Genomic DNA, 22,500 nt, shown 5'->3' on the forward strand with positions numbered 1-22,500 from the left:
GAATTGAAGCATGAAGCCAGTATAGTGAATTGAATCATGAAGCCAGTATAGTGACTCGAATCATGAATCACGTATAGTGACTCGAATCATGAAGCCAGTATAGTGAATTGAATCATGATGCCAGTATATTGAATTGAATCCTGAATCACGTATAGTGACTCGAATCATGAAGCCAGTATAGGGAATTGAATCATGATGCCAGTATAGTGAATTGAATCATGAATCACGTATAGTGATTCGAATCATGAAGCCAGTATAGGGAATTGAATCATGAAGCCAGTATAGTGAATTGAAGCATGAAGCCAGTATAGTGAATTGAATCATGAAGACAGTATAGTGAATTGAATCATGAATCATGTATAGTGACTCGAATCATGAAGCCAGTATAGTGAATTGAATCATGAAGCCAGTATAGTGAATTGAATCATGAATCATGTATAGTGACTTGAATCATGAAGCCAGTATAGTGAATTGAATCATGAAGCCAGTATAGTGAATTGAATCATGAATCATGTATAGTGACTCGAATCATGAAGCCAGTATAGTGAATTGAATCATGATGCCAGTATAGTGAATTGAATCATGAATCACGTATAGTGACTCGAATCATGAAGCCAGTATAGGGAATTGAATCATGATGCCAGTAGAGTGAATTGAATCATGAATCACGTATAGTGACTCGAATCATGAAGCCAGTATAGGGAATTGAATCATGAAGCCAGTATAGTGAATTGAATCATGAATCATGTATAGTGACTCGAATCATGAAGCCAGTATAGTGAATTGAATCATGAAGCCAGTATAGTGAATTGAATCATGAAGCGAGTATAGTGAACTGAATCATGAAGCCAGTATAGTGAATTAAAGCATGAAGCCAGTATAGTGAATTGAATCATGAAGCCAGTATAGTGAATTGAATCATGAAGCCCATTTTCTACCGCTTCTACCGAGGCGTTCCCAGGCCAGCCGAGAGACATAGTCCCTCCAGCGTGTCCTAGGTCTTCCCCGGGGCCTCCTCCCGGTTGGACATGCCCGGAACACCTCCCCAGGGAGGCGTCCAGGAGGCATCCGGAACAGATGCCCGAGCCACCTTAGCTGACTCCTCTCGATGTGGAGGAGCAGCGGCTCTACTCTGAGCTCCTCCCGGGTGACCAAGCTCCTCACCCTGTCTCTAAGGGAGCACCCAGCCACCCTGCGGAGGAAACTCATTTCGGCCGCCTGTATCGGGATCTTGTCCTTTCGGTCATGACCCAAAGCTCATGACCATAGGTGAGGGTAGGAACGTAGATCGACTGGTAAATAGAGAGCTTCGCCTTGCGGCTCAGCTCTTTCTTCACCACAACAGACCGGTACATCGACCGCATCACTGCAGAAGATGCACCGATCCGCCTGTCGATCTCCCGCTCCATCCTTCCCTCACTCGTGAACAAGACCCCAAGATACTTAAACTCCTCCACTTGAGGCAGGAGCTCTCCACCAACCTGAAGGGGGCAAGCCACCCTTTTCCGGTTGAGAACCATGGCCTCAGACTTGGAGGTGCTGATTCTCATATCCGCCGCTTCACACTCGGCTGCAAACCGTCCCAGTGCACGCTGAAGGTCCTGATTTGAGGAGGCCAACAGGACAACATCATCTGCAAAAAGCATAGACGAAATCCTGTGGTCCCCAAACCAGACTCCCTCCGGCCCCCGACTGCGCCTAGAAATCCTGTCCATATAGATAATGAACAGGACCGGTGACAAAGGGCAGCCCTGCCGGAGTCCAACATGCACCGGGAACACGTCTGACTTACTGCCGGCAATGCGAACCAAACTCCTGCTCCGGTCATATAGGGACCGGACAGCCCTTAGCAGAGGGCCCCGGACCCCATACTCCCAGAGCATCCCCCACAGGTCACCACGAGGGACACAGTCGAATGCCTTCTCCAGATCCACAAAGCACATGTGGACTGGTTGGGCAAACTCCCATGAACCCTCCAGCAACCTGGCGAGGGTATAGAGATGGTCCAGTGTTCCATGACCGGGACGAAACCCGCATTGTTCCTCCTGAATCCGTGGTTCGACTATCGGCCGAATTCTCCTCTCCAGTACCCTGGCATAGACTTTTCCGGGGAGGCTGAGGAGTGTGATCCCCCTGTAGTTGGAAGACACCCTCCGGTCCCCCTTCTTAAACAGAGGGACCACCACCCCAGTCTGCCAGTCCAGAGGCACTGTCCCCAGCCTCCATGCGACATTGCAGAGGTGTGTCAACCAAGACAGCCCCACAACATCCAGAGACTTGAGGTACTCAGGGCGGATCTCATCCACCCCCGGTGCCTTGCCACTGAGGAGCTTCTCAACTACCTCAGTGACCTCAGCTTGGGGGATCGACGAGTCCACAACTGAGCCCTCAGCCTCTGCTTCCTCAATGGAAGACATGTCGGTGGGGTTGAGGAGAACCTCGAAGTACTCCTTCCACCGTCCGAGGATGTCCCCAGTCGAAGTCAGCAGATTCCCACTCCCACTGTAAACAGTGTGAGCAGGGCACTGCTTCCCCCTCCTGAGGCGCCGGACGGTTTGTCAGAATTTCTTCGAGGCCAACCGATAGTCCTTCTCCATGGCCTCACCGAACTCCTCCCAGACCCGAGTTTTTGCCTTCGCAACCACCCGGGCTGAAGCTCGCTTGGCCCTCCGGTACCTATCAGCTGCCTCCGGAGTCCCCCGAGTCAACCAGGCTCGATAGGACTCCTTCTTCAGCTTGACGGCATCCCTTACTTCCGGGGTCCACCACCGGGTTCGGGGATTGCCGCCACGACAGGCACCGGAGACCTTACGGCCACAGCTCCGAGTGGCTGCATCGACAATGGAGGTGGAGAACATGGTCCACTCGGACTCAATGTCTCCAACCTCCCTCGGGATCTGGTTGAAACTCTGCCGGAGGTGGGAGTTGAAGTTCTCTCTGACTGGAGACTCTGTCAAACGTTCCCAGCAGACCCTCACAGAACGTTTGGGTCTGCCAAGTCTGTCCAACTTCCTTCCCCGCCATCGGATCCAACTCACCACCAGGTGGTGATCAGTTGACAGCTCCGCCCCTCTCTTCACCCGAGTGTCCAAGACATACGGCCGGAGGTCAGATGAAACAACCACAAAGTCGATCATCGACCTCCGACCTAGGGTGTCCTGGTACCATGTGTACTGATGGACACCCTTATGCTTGAACATGGTGTTCGTTATGGACAAACTGTGACTAGCACAGAAGTCCAATAACAGAACACCACTCGGGTTCAGGTCAGGTGGGCCGTTCCTCCCAATCACGCCCCTCCAGGTGTCACTGTCGCTGCCCACATGAGCGTTGAAGTCCCCCAGTAGAACGATGGAGTCCCCGGTTGGAGCACTTTCCAGCACCCCTTCCAGAGACGCCAAGAAGGTCAGGTACTCTACACTGCCATTTGGCCCGTAAGCACAAATAACAGTGAGAGACCTATCCCCCATCCGCAGGCGCAGGGAAACGACCCTCTCGTTCACTGGGGTGAACTCCAACACATGGCTGCTGAGCTGGGGGGCTATGAGCAAGCCCACACCAGCCCGCCGCCTCTCACCGCGGGCAACTCCAGAGTAGTAGAGAGTCCAGCCTCTCTCAAGGAGTTGGGTTCCAGAGCCCAAGCTGTGCGTGGAGGCAAGCCCAACTATCTCTAGTCGGTATCTCTCAACCTCCCGCACCAGCTCAGGCTCCTTTCCCCCCAGCGTGGTGACATTCCATGTCCCTAGAGCCAGATTCCGTGTCCGGGGATTGGGTCGCCGAGGCCCCCACCTTCGACTGCCACCCAATCCACATTGCACCAGCCCCTTACGGTCCCTCCTGCAGGTGGTGGGCCCACAGGAGATCGGCCCCACGTCGCTCCTTCAGGCTGAGCCCGGCCGGGCCCCGTGGGGTAAGACCCGGCCACCAGGCGCTCGCATGCGAGCCCCAACCCCGGGCCTGGCTCCAGAGTGGGGCCCCGGTTGTGCCATACCGGGCGACGTCACGGACCTCGTTATTAAATTACTCATAAGGGGTATTTGAATTGGGTATTCAAATACCCCTTATGAATCATGAAGCCAGTAGAGTGAATCGAATTATATTGTGACTGAACTCTATTGCTACAACTCTAGTTATCATTTTATTTTCTCTCACAGTTTTTCTTCTTTTTGGTTCCTCATAGAAAATGTTGGACTATCTGAGAGAGAAAAGAGACGTTGGATTCTTCCACAGCCTGGCGAGCCTCATGCAGTCCTGCAGGTATCGTCTCTATTTCAGTCATATATTAGAACGTGTGTCAATCTCAAGGCCCGTGGGCCAAATACAGCCTGCTGTGTCGTTTCGTTCATGCTGTGAGGGAAAAACAAATCTTTAAACAGGCTACGTGATCTAGAATTCACAGCAAACACAGTAAACACCAGCATACAAGATGAAAGACAAAAAAAAAAGCTATTTTCTGTTTTGTGTGTTGGATAAATGCTGGATTTAGAAAATATGCCCAATGTGCTAGAACCATTGCTGCGTTCTACCGAAGGACGTATCTAGTGATTTCTGACCTCTGACTAAGAAAAACGGGAACTCAGGAACTCAGAATGTTCTCTTCAGGAAGTGATGTCAAATCAACATGCACGCTCACAGCATGAACAGACGCAAATCAGACGCAAATCTTTTATGAAATATACTGTACTGTATATAGAATTATCTGCTTTAGATCAGTGACATTCAGATAATTCACTCGTTCAATCTATACCACTGACTACCAGGGCTGGTGGCAGCAGTGGGCAGATTTGGGTCTTGCCCATCCAATCAAAAAATAACACAGAAAATACCAGAATGATTTCTAGCTTCTGACTGGGTGGGCAGCCTACAGCCTACAGCCAATGGATAATGATCTGTCTGCTGTAGCCCTACAGAAAGCCCCGCCCAACAACACAGAATAGTTTTCTACTACGCGCCTCATGCTACGTTCAGCTCGACACACTTACATGTTCTAGCTCCGTAACACTAGTGCTGCCTGTGTCTAGCACGTCAGACGATACAGCTAATTCCAGTTTACCCTCCACAAGCACTGTTTCTCCCCAGTCCTCACCAAGTGCCCCAAAGCAGACCATCTCTCGGGTATATTAGACCCAGTCCAGGCGGTTAGCGTTTTGAATGGCGATTTTGTAAATATCGGTTATGGGGAAAACCGGATTAGGTCTTGGGGCCACTACAACTGATTGCCCACCTATTATTTGTACCAGCCCACCCTAATGTACAGTACTTGGCTGCAACTGGCCCTGCTGACTATACAGTTTTTAGCTGTAAGACATATGCCACTCTTACAGTTAGCTTACTAGATTTTGGGTCCTTAAAAACAAATAAAGAGGCATAGATGATTTTCTCTTCTTTGTAGCTTTATCTGAAGTGTTTTTTACCACATCAACAAGCCGACGTTCCCTCTCCCTTAAGATAAACTGTATATTTCGGATGAAAACCTTTAATTAGTATAATTAATGCTATGACATGCAGTTAAACATTTAGTAGTCTTAGGATTCTAGGATATTGGTTTTTCACCTCTGGCTATGATATAATATTGATGTTGTCCTTAGTTAAAGAATTGTGATGAGCATTGTTGTGATACGGTTATAATGCCGTTGCAGCGTTTTGGACCTGAACGCATTCGAGAGGCAGATGAAAGCCGAAGGTTTGGGAACAGCGGCCGAAGGCAAGGCAGGTAGGACTGAGACAGCGGTCACACAATAAATCAGAGATATACGTACCTTATAACAAAAGTCTGCAGGAGAATAAGATCAAGTCATACGTTCACTCTGTCTTGTTTTTGTTCCTGCATTACTTTTCTCTCTGTATGTGTGTATTAAGGTGATAAGGTTATGGCAGACGAAGCGCTGATTTGTGATCTCTTCCGCTTCCTCCAGTTGCTTTGCGAAGGACATAATGCAGGTGTTTATTCGCACAATTACACAATAAATCACCGGCAGCTCATCTCCGGGCCATAGTAGCAACCCAATAACTCAGAATCACACAGAGTCATCTATCATTGCCTTCTTTGTTCCTTGTCTTGGTCTTTTGTCACTAGATTTTGCCTAATGCTTGACAAAGCCCTGAAAAAGACAGAAAAAGTAATAATACGATTTTAATATAAAGATTTATAATGACAGTACGGAAGAATATTGAGAATTTACTCTCTGCTGTGTGATATTACTATGACTTTATGACCTGTATGAATAGATCACAGATATCACGCCGTTAACTCTCATTATTTAAACTCACCTATTATTTTTTTCATCCTTACTTTATTAGGGTCATATTTTGAATAGTTTCTTCTACACCTTTGCTGCCTCTTTATGATTTAATATATTAGACACGCACATTTACTTCTTTTGGTATGTATTAAATGGCAGAAACTTTTATTCATGTCCACATAGAGTTGAGACAGAATTTTGTCTACAGTTTTAAATATAAGAGCCCAAATTTGGCTTTCAGACCAATTTAAACCTAATGTATTGCTAAGCTGCAGATTCATTGGCAACATGTTCTAACGATGTTCTAAGACTTATAGAAAGTGATTACAGTGGAACTTTGGCATACGAACTTCCTCCCTTACGAATTTTTTCCTTAAAAATTTAAATTTTGTAAGAAATTTGTATTGGCATACGAAACCGAATACTGAATAACGGCTAAGTCGCGATTACGTCTGGGTGTCGTTCAAAACTTCCAACCAAAGTGAGTCCAACCAAACAATTTTAGCTGTTTCAAAAGAGTAAACGTTTAATTTGGCATGCGTTCAAAAGCTACGTGATTTTTGGTGCGTTTTTTTGTTGACAGATTGGTGGCTTGGGTCGTCTGTGCTGATTTTAGCCCAAGCTTAGCGTTACAAATTTATTTGTGTTTGTGTGTGGGGGGGGGGATGGGCACGGTGGCTTAGTGGTTAGCACGTTCGCCTCACACCTCCAGGGTTGGGGGTTCGATTCCCGCCTCCACCTTGTGTGTGTGGAGTTTGCATTTACTCCCCGTGCCTCGGGGGTTTCCTCTGGGTACAAAGACATGCATGTCCCCCGGTCCAAAGACATGCATGGTAGGTTGATTGGCATCTCTGGAAAATTGTCCGTAGTGTGTGATTGCGTGAGTGAATGAGAGTGTGTGTGCTCTGTGATGGGTTGGCACACCGTCCAGGGTGTATCCTGCCTTGATGCCCGATGACGGTTAATCTGCAGTTAATCTGCATTTACATTATTTTCTTATGGGAAAATTCGTTTCACAATATAAATTTTCGCCTTAAGAACTCGCGTCCAGAAGGAATTAAATTCATACGCCGAGGTTGAATTTATTCACTAAATATTATTTGAATAATCGAAGTCGGTTGGGAAAATCAGATCGAGTATTAAACTGTACTAAAGCAGCTGATGCAGCAGATAATGAATCCATCAGCTGAGTTTATTAAAAAAATACACAAGGCTGAACAAAACCAAAACGTCAGGCAGTACGCAGGCAAAGAGATCATAAACTGAGTGATGGAATCAGTACAGCGAGAAAAATGTCAAAACTAAAAACACAATCCAAAATGGAATAATCTGTAAAAAGTGAGAAAAATCAAAGCAAACAATAGCAAACGATGAAGAAACAAGAAACTCAGGATCGCCGGTGAACTTACAATACGTCACACTGAAAGTCGGTGTAAATTAGATTTCAGTTAGTTAGTAGATTATGGTGTAAATATCCGTAATGCTGAAGTGCTCCAAATGACCAGGAAGTCTCAGTACTCTGGTGATGGCTATTCATTGGTGATGGTCACTGGGTATTTTCAAGCGGCGGTTGAAGACCTACTTATTCAGGAAACACTTCAACTAGCACTTCTTTCCTTATCTTTTGCATTTAAAAAAACAAAACAAAACAAAACAAAAAACCTTTGACACTTTTTCATTGTAACTTTGAACAAATGTTTTAAACTCATGGTATCTTAAGTATGTAACTTAGTGAGCCAGCATTAATGTATTCAATGTTAGAGATTTAAGCACTTATGTACGTCGCTCTGGATAAGGGCGTCTGCCAAATGCTGTAAATGTAAATGTAAATGTAAATGTAAATGATGGCTCCCTCTGATGGTACGGAGGAGGAATTACAGGAGGCACCGTTACATAAACACACCAATCAATGTGTGAATCAATGTGCATAGAATTACCACATATACATTATGACACAGTGGAGTTTGTTTTCTTTACATATCCCATATTGGCATATTTGGAGGCTGAGGTCAGAGTTGCAGGGGCAGATATGTTACAACACCCCTGGAGCAGGGAGGGTTAAGGGCCTTGCTCAGTTGCCTAACAGTGTCAGTTTAGTGGCACTGGGGGTTGAACCCTGACCTTCCGACAACCAACAACCCAGAGCCTTAACCACTTGAGCCACCACTGCCCCATATGCTATGATGTCATAAAATCATAAAATAAAAAAGTGCCAATGATAAACAAATATGCAAATTTTTGTCATGAAAAAAATTACAGATAACTTTTCTTGTGACAGATTTTCAGAACTATCTGAGAACTCAGACAGGAAACAATACCACAGTAAACATTATCATCTCCACTGTGGACTACCTTCTCCGACTGCAGGTAAATCTATAGGGGTGAAGATATACTGTAGTAGTGAAGTGTATACAGTATTACTGCGAATACACAGCATTTAATATCAAGTAATTAGGTTTATATCTGTGTGCTGTGCTTAGGAGTCCATCAGCGACTTTTACTGGTATTACTCTGGGAAAGATGTCATCGACGAACACGGCCAGCGGAACTTCTCCAAAGCCATCAGAGTGGCCAAACAGGTCTTCAACACCCTCACAGAGTACATCCAGGTGAGGAACCGTTACACACACACATGCACTTTTTTTTAAAAAAAATCCCTAAATGTACCAGAAACTATTTTTTATTCTCCTATCATTGAAGATCTTTTATTCTTCATTGTGCAGATCTTTCTTTTGAAGACTTTGGATGTATCACTTGCTTCTGTTTGAGGAAGCAGAACTACTGTAGCGTCCGTTCTTTCCTGAATACGTTGCTTAACATTTACTTTAACAATATGCAAAAGTTTCTTTATAAAATGAAATTAAAAATAGAATTAGCATCTAAGCCAAAATATATCGTATGTTTAAAACGTTAGGATCTCCAGTACCAGTAGTCCAGAAAAACACTAGGACGCTGTGAGAAATCTTCGATCTTTTTTTTATTTATTTATTTTTCCTAATTTCTTTGATTCTGCATGACGGGATGTATTTATATTCTTATAACATTTGAATGGTTAGAAAATATAAGTACACTGTGCCAAGGTAAAGACTTAAGAGATGTGAAATAAAAAAAAGAAAGAAAAATTTATTAGCACATTTACTGTACACAACTTGTTTTTAAGGGTCCCTGCACTGGAAACCAGCAGAGTTTGGCACACAGTCGGTTGTGGGACGCCGTGGTCGGCTTCCTCCACGTTTTCGCCCACATGCAGATGAAGCTTTCTCAGGTCTGCATGAATAAACACCATCACAAATGTCCAGGATAACAGAAATATTTTAGAATTCATCCCTAAAAATCTTTTTAAAACCCCAGATTTGATGCATGGCAAAGCTACTGTACCTTGTTTGGAATAAATCTGAATGATGACTTATCGAGGTGAAAATATCTTAACCTTCATGTAGAATTTAATAAACTTGAAAATAGCTGAGGTGTTTAAGGAAACATGGTGCTATTTACAGGGTGTATATGTGACAGCGAACGCCTGTCTCGGCTGATCTGACATATAAAACGTTTGAATAAATGCAAGCTAAAAATACTGCAATAGAGATGACAATATTGTGTTCCATCCAGGATTCGAGTCAGATCGAGCTGCTGAAGGAACTGATGGATCTGCTGAAAGACATGGTGGTGATGCTGCTGTCTATGCTTGAAGGTAAAACAAAGTTGAAGGAAAAATTTAGATTTAAAAATGATAAAATACAGTCACAGGTTTTCAATATTTTAAGGCTGTGACTCAGTGGAACAAACTCCAGAAGTGTGTCATTCAATACAATCGAAGCAAGGAAGTTCTTTTTATACAGTTTATGTACGATATGGTCAACGTATAAAGAGGAAACTGAGGCTTTTTAACCCCATGATCCTGATGATGTTTTTCAGGGAACGTTGTGAACGGAACCATCGGGAAACAGATGGTGGACATGCTGGTGGAGTCGTCCAGCAACGTCGAAATGATCCTGACGTTCTTTGACATGTTCCTGAAACTCAAAGATCTCGTATCCTCTGTTGCCTTCAAAGAATATGACCCTGAAGGACAGGGGCTTATCTCCAAGAAGGACTTTCAAAAGGCCATGGAAGGCTACAAACGCTACACCGTATCTGAAACCGAATTTCTGTTGTCTTGCGCAGAAACGAATGAGAGCAAACTCCTGGACTATCGTGCGTTTGTGGCTCGTTTTCATGAACCGGCCAAAGACATCGGTTTCAACGTGGCTGTCCTTTTGACCAACCTGTCAGAGCACATGCCTCATGATACACGATTACATAATTTTCTGGAGTTAGCTGACAGCGTGCTCAGGTATTTCCAGCCTCACCTGGGCAGGATTGAGATCATGGGCAGCGGGAAGCGGGTCGAGAGGGTCTATTTCGAAATCAGCGAGTCGAGCCGGATGCAGTGGGAGAAGCCACAGGTGACGTTTGTTGCTGAACTTTATGGCTATTGCATGTTAGATATTTTATTTTATACACAAGCTACTTGCTACGACATCCAGACGTTCTCAAAGATCGATAAGCAGAAAAGTATCACTGATTGGATTTAAAGTCATTCAAGGACGAGCGGCAATATAGCAATATAGAGAGTTCATTGCAGTGAGGAGATAAAATTTCACACATCTGTATTCAGACCTCATTCGTGGTCAGTTGGTCAGTTACTCGGACAGTTGCCTGGGATTTTGTCCATTTGCGGACATGGACTTTGACTAAAAGTAAGAAAAGTCTCAGTTACACACAAATATTTACATTCACGGCATTTGAACCCTGGAGGTGTGAGGCGAACGTGCTAACCACTAAGCCACCGTGCCCCCCGGTTCAAACTCATAACCTTCCAAATGGTAGTCCAACACCTTAACCACTAAGCTACCATAAATAAGCAGCCACATTCCATCATATGTATAAGTATACTGTATAAAAAAGTAGCCTACATTCCACACTCATATGATGACCTTGATTTGGCAACCTGTCGCTACAATAACGGTTTTCCCCAGAAGACGTTCCTCCTGTTGTTATTGTGTCCACGTTGACGATTGAGTGTCTTTGTCATGTCTCACTCCACAGTAGTGTTAATATGAAGCTCATGTGAAAGTAGACACTCAGGACTTTGTTTGTAGTTTGTAGTGTTTCATCAGTGTTTCTGTTTTTCTCTAGCTTACTAGTGGAAATATCGTCATAGAAAAGATACAAAACATTCATTCATTCATTCATTCATTCATCTTCTACCGCTTATCTGAACTACCTCGGGTCACGGGGAGCCTGTGCCTATCTTAGGCGTCATCGGGCATCAAGGCAGGATACACCCTGGACGGAGTGCCAACCCATCGCAGGGCACATACACACACACACACATTCACTCACTCACGCAATCACACACTACGGACAATTTTCCAGAGACGCCAATCAACCTACCATGCATGTCTTTGGACTGGGGGAGGAACCCGGAGTACCCGGAGGAAACCCCCGAGGCACAGGGAGAACATGCAAACTCCACACACACAAGGTGGAGGCGGGAATCGAACCCCCAACCCTGGAGGTGTGAGGCGAACATGCCAACCACTAAGCCACCGTGCCCCCAGATACAAAACAAATATGTTTATTTTTTCCACACAAATGTTTGTATCTTTAAAGCGAATGTTGATATAAAAACCCATTTCTAATCACTGAGATGCTCGAATAGTTTGTTCATGTCAAATTTATCTTCAACACTAAGATTCAGTGTAAGATTTTCAACAGAAACACACGTCTCACACAGAAAGGCAACAATATAATGTTTGTGCTACTTTAAGTGCTGTTCAAGCCGGCGCTGTAAATATTTGTGAAGATTCAGGGAACCTTGGAGTGAAATGAATTTGAATTCTTGCCCTAGGTGAAGGAGAGCAAGCGTCAGTTCATCTTCGACATTGTGAACAAGGGGGGTGAGAAGGAAAAGATGGAGCTCTTCGTAAACTTCTGCGAGGACACTATCTTCGAGATGCAGCTGGCTGCCCAGATCTCTGCCTCCGACCGTGACGAGGAAGTGCTGGGAACAGAAGATGATGGAGCAGATGCAATGAAGGACAAAGATAAAAACCCTGTTACGAATAACAACGACACCGAAGGAGGACAGAAAGTCTTTTCCTCGACGCCGATGATGGAACGGCTCCTCCTGGCCCCTCTCTGTGGCCTGATGATGATAACTTGGCTCCTGTCCATAAGGAATGTGAAGAGGCACATAAAAAGGATGAGCATAAAGAGTCTTGTTCTGGCCATTGTCCGCTTCTTCCAGAAGGTTGCATCGGCCATTTTTCGTACCGTTTCAGGCTCCATCTGCTTTATCCTACACGTCCTTTATCTCGTCTTTCTCAGTGGTTGCATTATCAAGTTTGCCAAAGAGACCAAACTCTGTGATTTTTTTAGAGATCTGCCAGAACCCACGCTGGATGATGTCACAGGGGAAAACAAAGGGGTAACCCACAAGGTCCGAGGTCCAACACGGACCTTAGCCTCCCGGGGTGACCTTAACGCAGTGACACTGGACTTATCAGCTGTGTCCAGAAACCCTCAGCTACTTACTGAAATATTTGGTCTCCAGTTAAGAAAGGAAGGAAGCCAGTATATGCTGCTTAGTCGAGATTCCGTTGCTAGCGTTGGTGAAGTAATGAATCCTTCTATACATCAGGTCAGTACACTAATCTCTGCTAAATTCAGTCAGTCGTCTATACAAAAAAAAAAAAACGCTTTCTAATAATCACAACATCTGGACTTACAGAACTAGTTTATTTAGTCAGCTTTTATTCAGAGATGCTAGCTCTCTCAGATTTACCTCAGATCTCTTTTTGTTACATGAGCTAATCTTCCAAAAATCCTAAATCCCAAAAATATTGTTTTTATTTAGAGCTAACTAGTTAGCAATAGCTATATTTTTAAAGTATCTCTTTTATGCAAGAGCTATTAATATTTTCAAATGCTAGTTAGCTACCTCTATTAAATAGCTACCTCAGAGTTACCTCAGATTTACCTCAGATCTCTTTTTGTTATGAGTTAAATATATAAATATCCTAGTTGTGTTTTTTTTATCTAGAGAAATAGCTACCTATTTAGCAATAGCTTTTTTAAATAGCTTTTTTTAGATCTCATTTTATTATATGAGCTAATCGTATAAAAAAAGACCTAGTTTTGTTTTATAGTTAGAGAAAACTAGCTACCTAGCTAGCAGCTATTTTAATAACAGCTATTTTAATTAGGCATTAGGTATTTTAATATTAGCGTTTGTCATATTCACAAATCCTAGACGTGTTGTTATTTTAGCGAGAATGCTAGCTAGTCCGATAATTTATGCTAGCTATAATTAGTATCTCATTTTGATACTTGAGCTAATATCTAATATGAGCTAATATAATTTAATAGTTAGATCTCTTTAGTTAGGTGATAATCCTATAAAAATATATTTTCAACAAATCTTTTAATTTTTAAAACAAACATGCTAGCTAGCTGTCCATAGCCATGTTAGACACATTTGTCTAGATTTGTAGTTATGTATATGTTACAGGTGTAGTGTGTGTGTGTGTGTGTGTGTGTGTGTGTGTGTGTGTGTGTGTGTGTGTGTGTGTGTGTGTGTGTGTGAATATAGGCAGCTTTGTCTGAGGAGGAGGACGAAGAGGAGGGGAAACATTCAGAGACTGAAAAAGCAGAGTAAGCACTTTTTTGCCAGTAATATAGTGCATTTATTCTGTGTGCGTTAGATGTTATTGATTCGATGCTAGTGGGTTAATTTAGCCTGTCTTATAAATCACGTTTATCTCAATAAATCTGAAAGCTTTGCTGTAAAGCATTGTTCTCAATAACTCTCACAGAGGTTATGGAGTTATGGAAGAGAAGTTACGTCTGAAGCTTCATCTCACTCCTAGTGAACTTCAGATAAATCCTGATTCTGTTTGCTCTGATTTACAGACCTGTGTGTTTCAATTTTAAACCCTTTTACATCAGAAAAATTCTTATTTTGTTTCATGAGATTTCATGAAAAATGTACGTACAATTTATTTCCCCAACATTCACACAACCCTGATACCTAAACCCCTTCACCCCATCACATATTTGGTATGTTCCAAATATAAAGTGAACAGGAAGTTGCATCATCTCAAAGTTCCTGAAGATCATGTGAAGAAGAAAAAGAAATTCTCTCATTCACACCATTCTGTTTCATTTTCAATAACGTCGTGATTTTCATTCATTCATTCATCTTCTACCGCTTATCCGAGCTACCTCGGGTCACGGGGAGCCTGTGCCTATCTCAGGCGTCATCGGGCATCAAGGCAGGATACACCCTGGACGGAGTGCCAACCCATCACAGGGCACACACACACACACTCTCATTCACTCACACAATCACACACTACGGACAATTTTCCAGAGATGCCAATCAACCTACCATGCATGTCTTTGGACCGGGGGAGGAAACCGGAGTACCCGGAGGAAACCCCCGAGGCACGGGGAGAACATGCAAACTCCACACACACAAGGTGGAGGCGGGAATCGAACCCCCAACCCTGGAGGTGTGAGGCAAACATGCTAACCACTAAGCCACCGTGCCCCCCACGTCGTGATTTTGACAGACTAAATATAATCCTTTCATTAGCATGAATGCTAATAAACCACACACTCTGGTTTCCTTTCCCAGTTCAAAGAGACACTTTTTAGGCTGATTAGCGTCTCTAAGCTGTGCATAGCATAGTGTGTGTTTCTGCGTATGATGTTCACTGTGATGTCCAGAATGTCCTTTGTTTCTGGTCTGAATCCCCGGGATAGACTCCAGGCTCCCTCATGACCCTGTGTAGGATAAAAACTACAGAAATTAGATGGATGGATAATAATAATAAAAAAAGGTCTTTTATGTAATTTTATAATATATAGAACTTATAAAGGTAAGCCAGTAAGTCATACTAGATACGTTCCATTATATTCTAGAAATTTTCCCTGTCTAAGATGTCCGTAAGAAGCTCCACAGAACTCCAGAACTGTTCCTCAGACTTCTTCCAATGCACTGCATGAGAAAGTTGAGAAAATTGCATGTTAATTGCATTAACGTTTCTGTCCAACGAATAAGATTTGTGTCTTCCTTAGAGGTGAAGACAACGAGAAGAAGCAGCCGAGGAAGGAAGATGAGGAGAAACGCAGATTTAGGAGGATGAGCTTCCATAAAGCGACTGAGTCTGAAGTTCAAGAATCATCCACGTGGAAAATAATCAACTCTCAGAAGACAAAACTGCTCGTAAGGCAGAACCGTGTCTCAAGTTTTTTTTATTCTCTTAGAGAATATGCAAATAAACTCGACTGTCAGCTTAATTACGGTGATTAAATCAGTGTGATTCAGGTTTTTCTACAAATCTGTAAAACCAAAGCCATGTAACGAACAGAATCTATCTTAAGGACATGTCTGTGTCTTGTAGAATTATTTTGCCAGGAATTTCTACAACATGCGAGTGCTGGCCCTGTGTGTGGCCTTCAGCATCAACTTCATTCTTCTGTTCTACAAGGTGAAGGACATAAAGTTCACACACACACACACTCACACACACATTATTCACACACACATCATCACCAAAGCTCACTGACTGCGTTACGCTGCTCAGCAGCATTGTGCTAGGCATCAAAATTCCACCTGTGTATATTTATTTTTGATCTAATTACACAACTACACACAACTATACACAACCATAAACGACTACAACTTTACACAATCAGAAACAACCATGAACAACTATACACAACTATATGCAACCAAAAACATCTATACACAACCATACACAACTATACACAACCATAAACATCTATACACTACTATACGCAACCATAAACATTTATACACATCTTTATACAGACAAAAAACAACTATACACAACTGTACACAACCAAACACAACAATACACAATCAGAAATAACTATACAGAACCATACACAACTATACAAATCCATACACAACCATACACATCCACACACAATTATACACAAGTAGAAACATCTATACACAAATATACACAATCAGAAACAATTATATACAACTATGCACAACTTTACCTAACTATACACAATCAAAACCAACTATACACAACTATACACAATCAAAACCAACTATACACAACTATACACAATCAGATACAACTATACACAATCAGAAGCATTCCTAATCAGCCATAGTCAACCACTGACAACTACAGATAACTATACACAACCATAAACAACTATACACATCTTTAGATGACCATATACAGCTATACACAACCATAAAAATATAAACATCCATAGACAACTATACACAAGCATAGAAAACTATACACTTCCATAAACAATTATAGACAACTATCCAAAATTATAGACAACTATACACAAGCATACACAACTATAGACAACCATGGAACAATATGGACTAACAACTATACACAACCATAAACAACTATATACATCCTAGACAAATATAGACAACTATACACAAGAAATAAACAATATTCAACTATACACAAGCATACACAACTATGCACAACCACTGACAGCTATACACAACTATACACAACCATAAACAACTATAGACATCCAAAGGCAACCATAGAAAGCTATACACCTCCATAAACAACTAAAGACAACCATACAAAATTATAGACACCTACAGTACAGAAGAAAATACACAACTACAGACAACCATTGACAAATATAGACAATTATAAACAATTATACACAAACATACACAACTACAGACATCCGTAAACATCCACAATCACATATAGACAGTTTGTCACCCATGTGAGGCTTTGAGTCTAGTAAGAAACATTATTAATAATTACAGTCACTACTAACAAACACCGGGACTCTGGTTGTGTGTCCTCTTTAACTCTGTACGTTTGTGACCTAGGTTTCCTCTGGCGAAGCTGAAAGTGTGTCCTTATCTGACCTCAGCGATGAGAACTCTGAGAGTGTGTGTTTTATTCTGGAAGAGAACGGTTACATGAAGCCGCTCCTCCACTTTCTGGCTGTATTACACACTCTTATCTCCTTCGGCTCCATCATCGGCTACTACTGTCTGAAGGCAAGCTCTTCATCTCTGCTGAAAACGATAGGATTACACCTTCATCTTATTCGCTGCTTTGATATCTCACTCGGTTTTGTTCACGTAATATGCACAGATTATTAAATATTCAAGTGTTCATGCCGGGCTTGGCAGAGACAGAACTTAAAAAGATGTAGGACAAATCGCAGAACCCTGACGAGATCATTCTACAGCACAGAGCTGTTCAGTTCTGGATTCTGATTGGCCAGAAAGTCTTTAGTTCTTTTTCTATAACAGAAGCCTTAAATAGAAGCTCAGGTTTATGATTGAATGCTTTTATTGTGTAATTGTTCATATTGTCATAGTTCAATGTGACTCCGCTAGCTTTAGCATTTAGAATAGTAGAATAGACATATGGATCAGTACATGAGTAATAATTCATCGAGAGAGAGCGAGAGATCAGCATGAATCAATATATAATATGCACCAGGTATCTAGCAGAGCCGGAGGGTTGTACAAAGCAAACCATCAAAAATCGCAACACTCAGCATTAACAATTGTAACGTTCAGGAGACGCAGTCAGAAGCGGGACTCGAACCCGGATCTCTGAAGTAGTCTCGATCGCTTGAAAAACAAAACAAAAGTAAAACTAACAAAACTTACACAGGACAAAAGAAACAAAAACGTAGCTATGACACGGGAACCTGATCACAACGGCGTCAGAGCGTATCACTTTAACATGACAATGACTGATAAAAAATAAAGACAAGACAGTGATTTACAGGGGAGAACATCAAGGGACATGAGAAACAGGTGAAACGGCGGGAAAACCAAACAATAGGAAAGGGGGAAATAATGGCAAAGCATGCTATGGTTAAAAATATACCAGCACTCCCTCTGGTGGTCTGTCAAGGAACTGCACCAGTAGCTACTGACAACAATAAGATACCGAAAAGTAAAAATCAGATCCAACGCTGCTGGACTTCAGTGAAGCATGAACATTAGTTTTGTCAAATAATGTTGATTATTTAGCATCATGTCATAATGTTTTCCTTTGGCTAAGGACGCTCTAGAAAAATGCCGTGACTGTAAATATCGGCGCCCCTTACAGTACGTGTGATTTTTCAGGTTCCTTTAGTAGTGTTTAAACGTGAGAAGGAGTTGGCGCGTAAGCTGGAGTTTGACGGCTTGTACGTCACACAGCGACCTGCTGATGATGACATCAGGGGCCAGTGGGACCGACTGGTCATAAACACGCCGTAAGCGCTTATAACCTCTGTATTAACCTGCTTATTTTTGTCTTTTAACTGTATATGAAAAACGTTCTCATATATCTCTTTTCTTTTTCATATATCTATAGATCTTTTCCAAGTAATTACTGGGACAAATTTGTGAAGAGGAAGGTAGAGTAAAGTAAAGCGTTCTATGAAAATGTTTTATATTAAAATATTACTAGATTTTCCAGACTATAAGTCAAACAAACAAATGCACTGCTTAAGATTCGCCTAAATGACACTTCTGTAACGATTTAAATGACGAGGAATTAAAAGGAAGATGTTCGAAATAAAGAACTAAGAATAAATCAGTCAAATTAAAGAGCAGAATATTAACACGATTGCACCCGATTAGTGAAACGTACATTGAGACGCTTGAATTTTTCGCAGGTGATGGCCAAGTACGGCGAGATGTACGGCTCCGAGAGGATCAGCGAGCTGCTGGGTTTGGATAAAAAGACACTGGATTTCAGTTACGAAGCCAGGAAAGGAAGAAGAGCAGCCCGAGAAATGTACTTTTTTTTTATTGTTATTTTTGCAGAATGCTGAATATGTGGAGAATATTAAGATTCTGTCGATTCGAGTGTTTTCAGAGGGATGAATGAATAAGGCGCACAGGCACAATGGAGATAGTAGAAGAGCATAGGGATCGGTACATAAGTAATAATTCATAGAGAGAGAGAGAGAGAGAGAGAGAGAGAGAGAGAGAGAGAGGGAGCGAGAGATCAGCATGAATGAATATATAATATGCACCAGGTATCTAGTAGAGCCGGAGGGTTGTACAAAGCAAACCGCCAAAAATCACAACACTCAGCATTAACAATTGTAACGTTCAGGAGATGCCGTCAGAAGCGGGACTCGAACCCGGATCTCTGCAGTAGTCTCGATCGCTTGAAAAACAAAACAAAAGTAAAATTAACAAAACTTACACAGGACAAAAACAACAAAAGAAACAAAAACGTAGCTATGACACGGGAACCTGATCACAACGGCGTCAGAGCGTATCGCTTTAACATGACAATGACTGATAAAAAATAAAGACAAGACAGTCATTTACAGGGGAGAACATCAAGGGACATGAGAAACAGGTGAAATGGTGGGAAAACCAAACAATAGGAAAGCGGGAAATAATGGCAAAGCATGCTATGGTTAAAAATATACCAGCACTCCCTCTGGTGGTCTGTCAAGGAACTGCACCAGTAGCTACTGAGAACAATAAGATACCGAAAAGTAAAAATCAGATCTAAGTAAATCAGCAATTTTCTGACACCAGGAATGAACATAAAATCAAGCAAGCTCCACGATATGCGGAGGAACCCGCGACTTTTCAAAATGCCGCGGATTTGTTTCTGAGACACGTCGTGTGACGTCACAACACGCGTTCACAAGTTTGTTTCTGTTTGTGGAAGATGAGAACGGTTCTCAGAGAACATCGTTACATAGAAGTGAGGGGGGAAAAAATCTGAATGAAATAACAGTCATCGATTCTCTGTTATTTCGGGTCTCACACGTGCCAGATGACGGCTGGAGAATTTACTAATAAGCTTCTCATCATATTCATGGAGTCTCTCTGTGTTTCTGTTCTCATTTCAGACTGAACTCTGTCCATATAAAATATCAGATTTGGAAACTCGGAGTTGTGTTTACCGACAACGTGAGTCAGTTTTATATCTTTTACACTTTTTAAAATTTTTTTGTAAATCTGCAAACTTTTATTTATTTATTTATTTTGCTCAGTCGTTCCTCTATCTCGCCTGGTACATGCTGCTCTCAGTTCTCGGCCATTACAATAATTTCTTCTTCGCCGCTCACCTCTTGGACGTGGCCATGGGCTTTAAGACGCTGCGCACCATCCTGTCGTCCGTCACACACAACGGAAAACAGGTAAAAGTGAACAGAATAAAAATCCTATCAACAATGGCCCTGACAGATCGCCCCCTGGTGTTCTGGTAAGGACATGTCCTAGCTGTCTGTGATATGGACTTCATCGTACTCAGGTCCATGACATGAGTGACAGAGGGACACAGGGTCAAATCCCAGGTCAAACAATTTCTAATGTAATAAAAATGTCTATGATTCTTTGGTTTTCTATGATCTTTGTGTAGGAAATAATGCTGTGTCTGATCGGAAACTAGGTCATGTGACCGATTTACAGAAGATTCCTGAAAATGTTTTAATAGAGCAGTTTGCTCATGACGGTCAATGGTGTGTGTAACACTAGATAATGAATTTAGGATGTTAGATGTCGAGTTTGAATAGTCAAGTGTGTGTGTGTGTGTGTGTGTGTGTGTGTGTGTGTGTGTGTGTTGTAGTTGGTTCTGACTGTAGGCCTCTTGGCTGTGGTTGTGTATCTCTACACCGTCGTGGCCTTCAATTACTTCCGCAAGTTTTACAATAAAAGTGAAGATGGCCAAACTCCAGATATGAAGTGTGACGACATGTTGACGGTAAACACACACACACACACACACACACACACACACACACACACACACACACACACACACACACAGAGCACCTGGGTTTGTCCCATGTGAACGCCCAGCTTCTTTTTCCGATGATTGGTTGATTTCCAGAAGGGGCGGAGCCTCATAATCACCTCTGTACCTCTGGTGTAATTTGTTAATATTGTAAGTAGAAATAAATAAAACAGTAAACAAAGTTATAAAATTCATTTCAATGACATCATTCAGAAACGATTAACACATTTATATAAATAAACTTAATAATTAATAAATGAAAGCTTTTGGATTCATCCCTATTCATCCGTGGGCAGAGTCTGCATGTTCTCCTCATGTTTCAGGGGCTTCAGGTTCTCTAGTTTCATCCCCAGTCCAAAGGGACATTGTAGGATGATTAGCACCTCATAGTGATTAGTCTTGTGTGATTAGTCCTCTGGGACAGACTCTAGGTATCAGGAGTATGATTAGCGCAACAGAAAACCGATGGGTAGATAGTTCTGATGCATCGTACGTCTTCGTGCCTTCGTAACTGTCTGTGGATCATCTGGAGTTTTTCTAGATACAGTATAGTCAAGACACTGAGATTGCAGTGTAGACCGAAGTCAACTAATAAGAGCACACTGAGCTCTTCTGGATCTCTGGAAATGTCGAAGGAAAGGGCGCGGGATTAGGGGTGAGGGTGGGCTTCCCAAAACAAGGTGTTCTAACTGTGCAATGTTGTGATTTTATAGACAAACAGCTTACAGTGTGTGTGTGTGTGTGTGTGTGTGTGTGTGTGTTTAGTGTTACCTGTTCCACATGTATGTGGGGGTGCGTGCCGGCGGGGGGATCGGTGACGAGATCGAAGACCCGGCAGGAGACGAATCCGAGTTTTACCGCGTGGTCTTCGACATCACCTTCTTCTTCTTCGTCATCGTCATCCTCTTGGCCATCATTCAGGGTGAGAACCGAGAAGCAACGTTGCAGCTGGTCCTGAATCCAGTGAATCCACTCACACAAAATTTTCAATTCTTTTGGATTTTACTGAGTGACGACAAAACACAGTCTCAGCAGTTTGAGAAATGCGTGAATGAAATCTCAGAGCTATGACGCTCAGCTTAAATCCACCAATAGGATGACGGCACTGGATAACAGCCAATAGCCTTAGACTGTTCTTCTTCTTCTTCTTCTTCTTATTCTTCTTCTTCTTCTTCTCTCACTCACTCATTTTCTACCGCTTATCCAAACTACCTCGGGTACCTACCTGGAGTTTGCATGTTCTCCCCGTGCCTCGGGGGTTTCTTCCGGGCACTCCGGTTTCCTCCCGTGGTCCAAAGACATGCATGGTAGGTTGATTGGCATCTCTGGAAAATTGTCCGTAGTGTGTGATTGCGTGAGTGAATGAGAGTGTGTGTGTGCCCTGTGATGGGTTGGCACTCCGTCCAGGGTGTATCCTGCCTTGATGCCTGATGACGCCTGAGATAGACACAGGCTCCCCG

At 42.7% G+C, this 22,500-nt stretch overlaps 1 protein-coding gene across 6 annotated transcripts in view; it reads left to right on the forward strand.

The window, feature by feature from the left end:
* ryr2b (ryanodine receptor 2b (cardiac)) overlaps positions 1–22,500 on the forward strand; it is a 112,555-nt gene that overhangs the window by 86,190 nt on the left and 3,865 nt on the right. For all 6 annotated transcript variants that reach the window (XM_060878933.1, XM_060878927.1, XM_060878929.1 and 3 more), the window contains exons 80-99: positions 4,181–4,257; positions 5,640–5,713; positions 5,860–5,940; positions 8,521–8,609; positions 8,723–8,851; positions 9,403–9,507; positions 9,852–9,933; positions 10,158–10,687; positions 12,136–12,927; positions 13,879–13,940; positions 15,369–15,516; positions 15,695–15,781; positions 17,152–17,325; positions 18,415–18,545; positions 18,647–18,689; positions 18,951–19,072; positions 20,154–20,214; positions 20,298–20,444; positions 20,873–21,007; positions 21,806–21,962. In XM_060878933.1, the coding sequence (XP_060734916.1) occupies positions 4,181–4,257; positions 5,640–5,713; positions 5,860–5,940; positions 8,521–8,609; positions 8,723–8,851; positions 9,403–9,507; positions 9,852–9,933; positions 10,158–10,687; positions 12,136–12,927; positions 13,879–13,940; positions 15,369–15,516; positions 15,695–15,781; positions 17,152–17,325; positions 18,415–18,545; positions 18,647–18,689; positions 18,951–19,072; positions 20,154–20,214; positions 20,298–20,444; positions 20,873–21,007; positions 21,806–21,962 (3,226 nt within the window). The remainder of the gene's footprint in view (positions 1–4,180; positions 4,258–5,639; positions 5,714–5,859; positions 5,941–8,520; positions 8,610–8,722; positions 8,852–9,402; positions 9,508–9,851; positions 9,934–10,157; positions 10,688–12,135; positions 12,928–13,878; positions 13,941–15,368; positions 15,517–15,694; positions 15,782–17,151; positions 17,326–18,414; positions 18,546–18,646; positions 18,690–18,950; positions 19,073–20,153; positions 20,215–20,297; positions 20,445–20,872; positions 21,008–21,805; positions 21,963–22,500) is intronic.

This window comes from Tachysurus vachellii, chromosome 10, assembly GCF_030014155.1.
Source record: "Tachysurus vachellii isolate PV-2020 chromosome 10, HZAU_Pvac_v1, whole genome shotgun sequence".
NCBI lineage: Eukaryota > Metazoa > Chordata > Actinopteri > Siluriformes > Bagridae > Tachysurus > Tachysurus vachellii.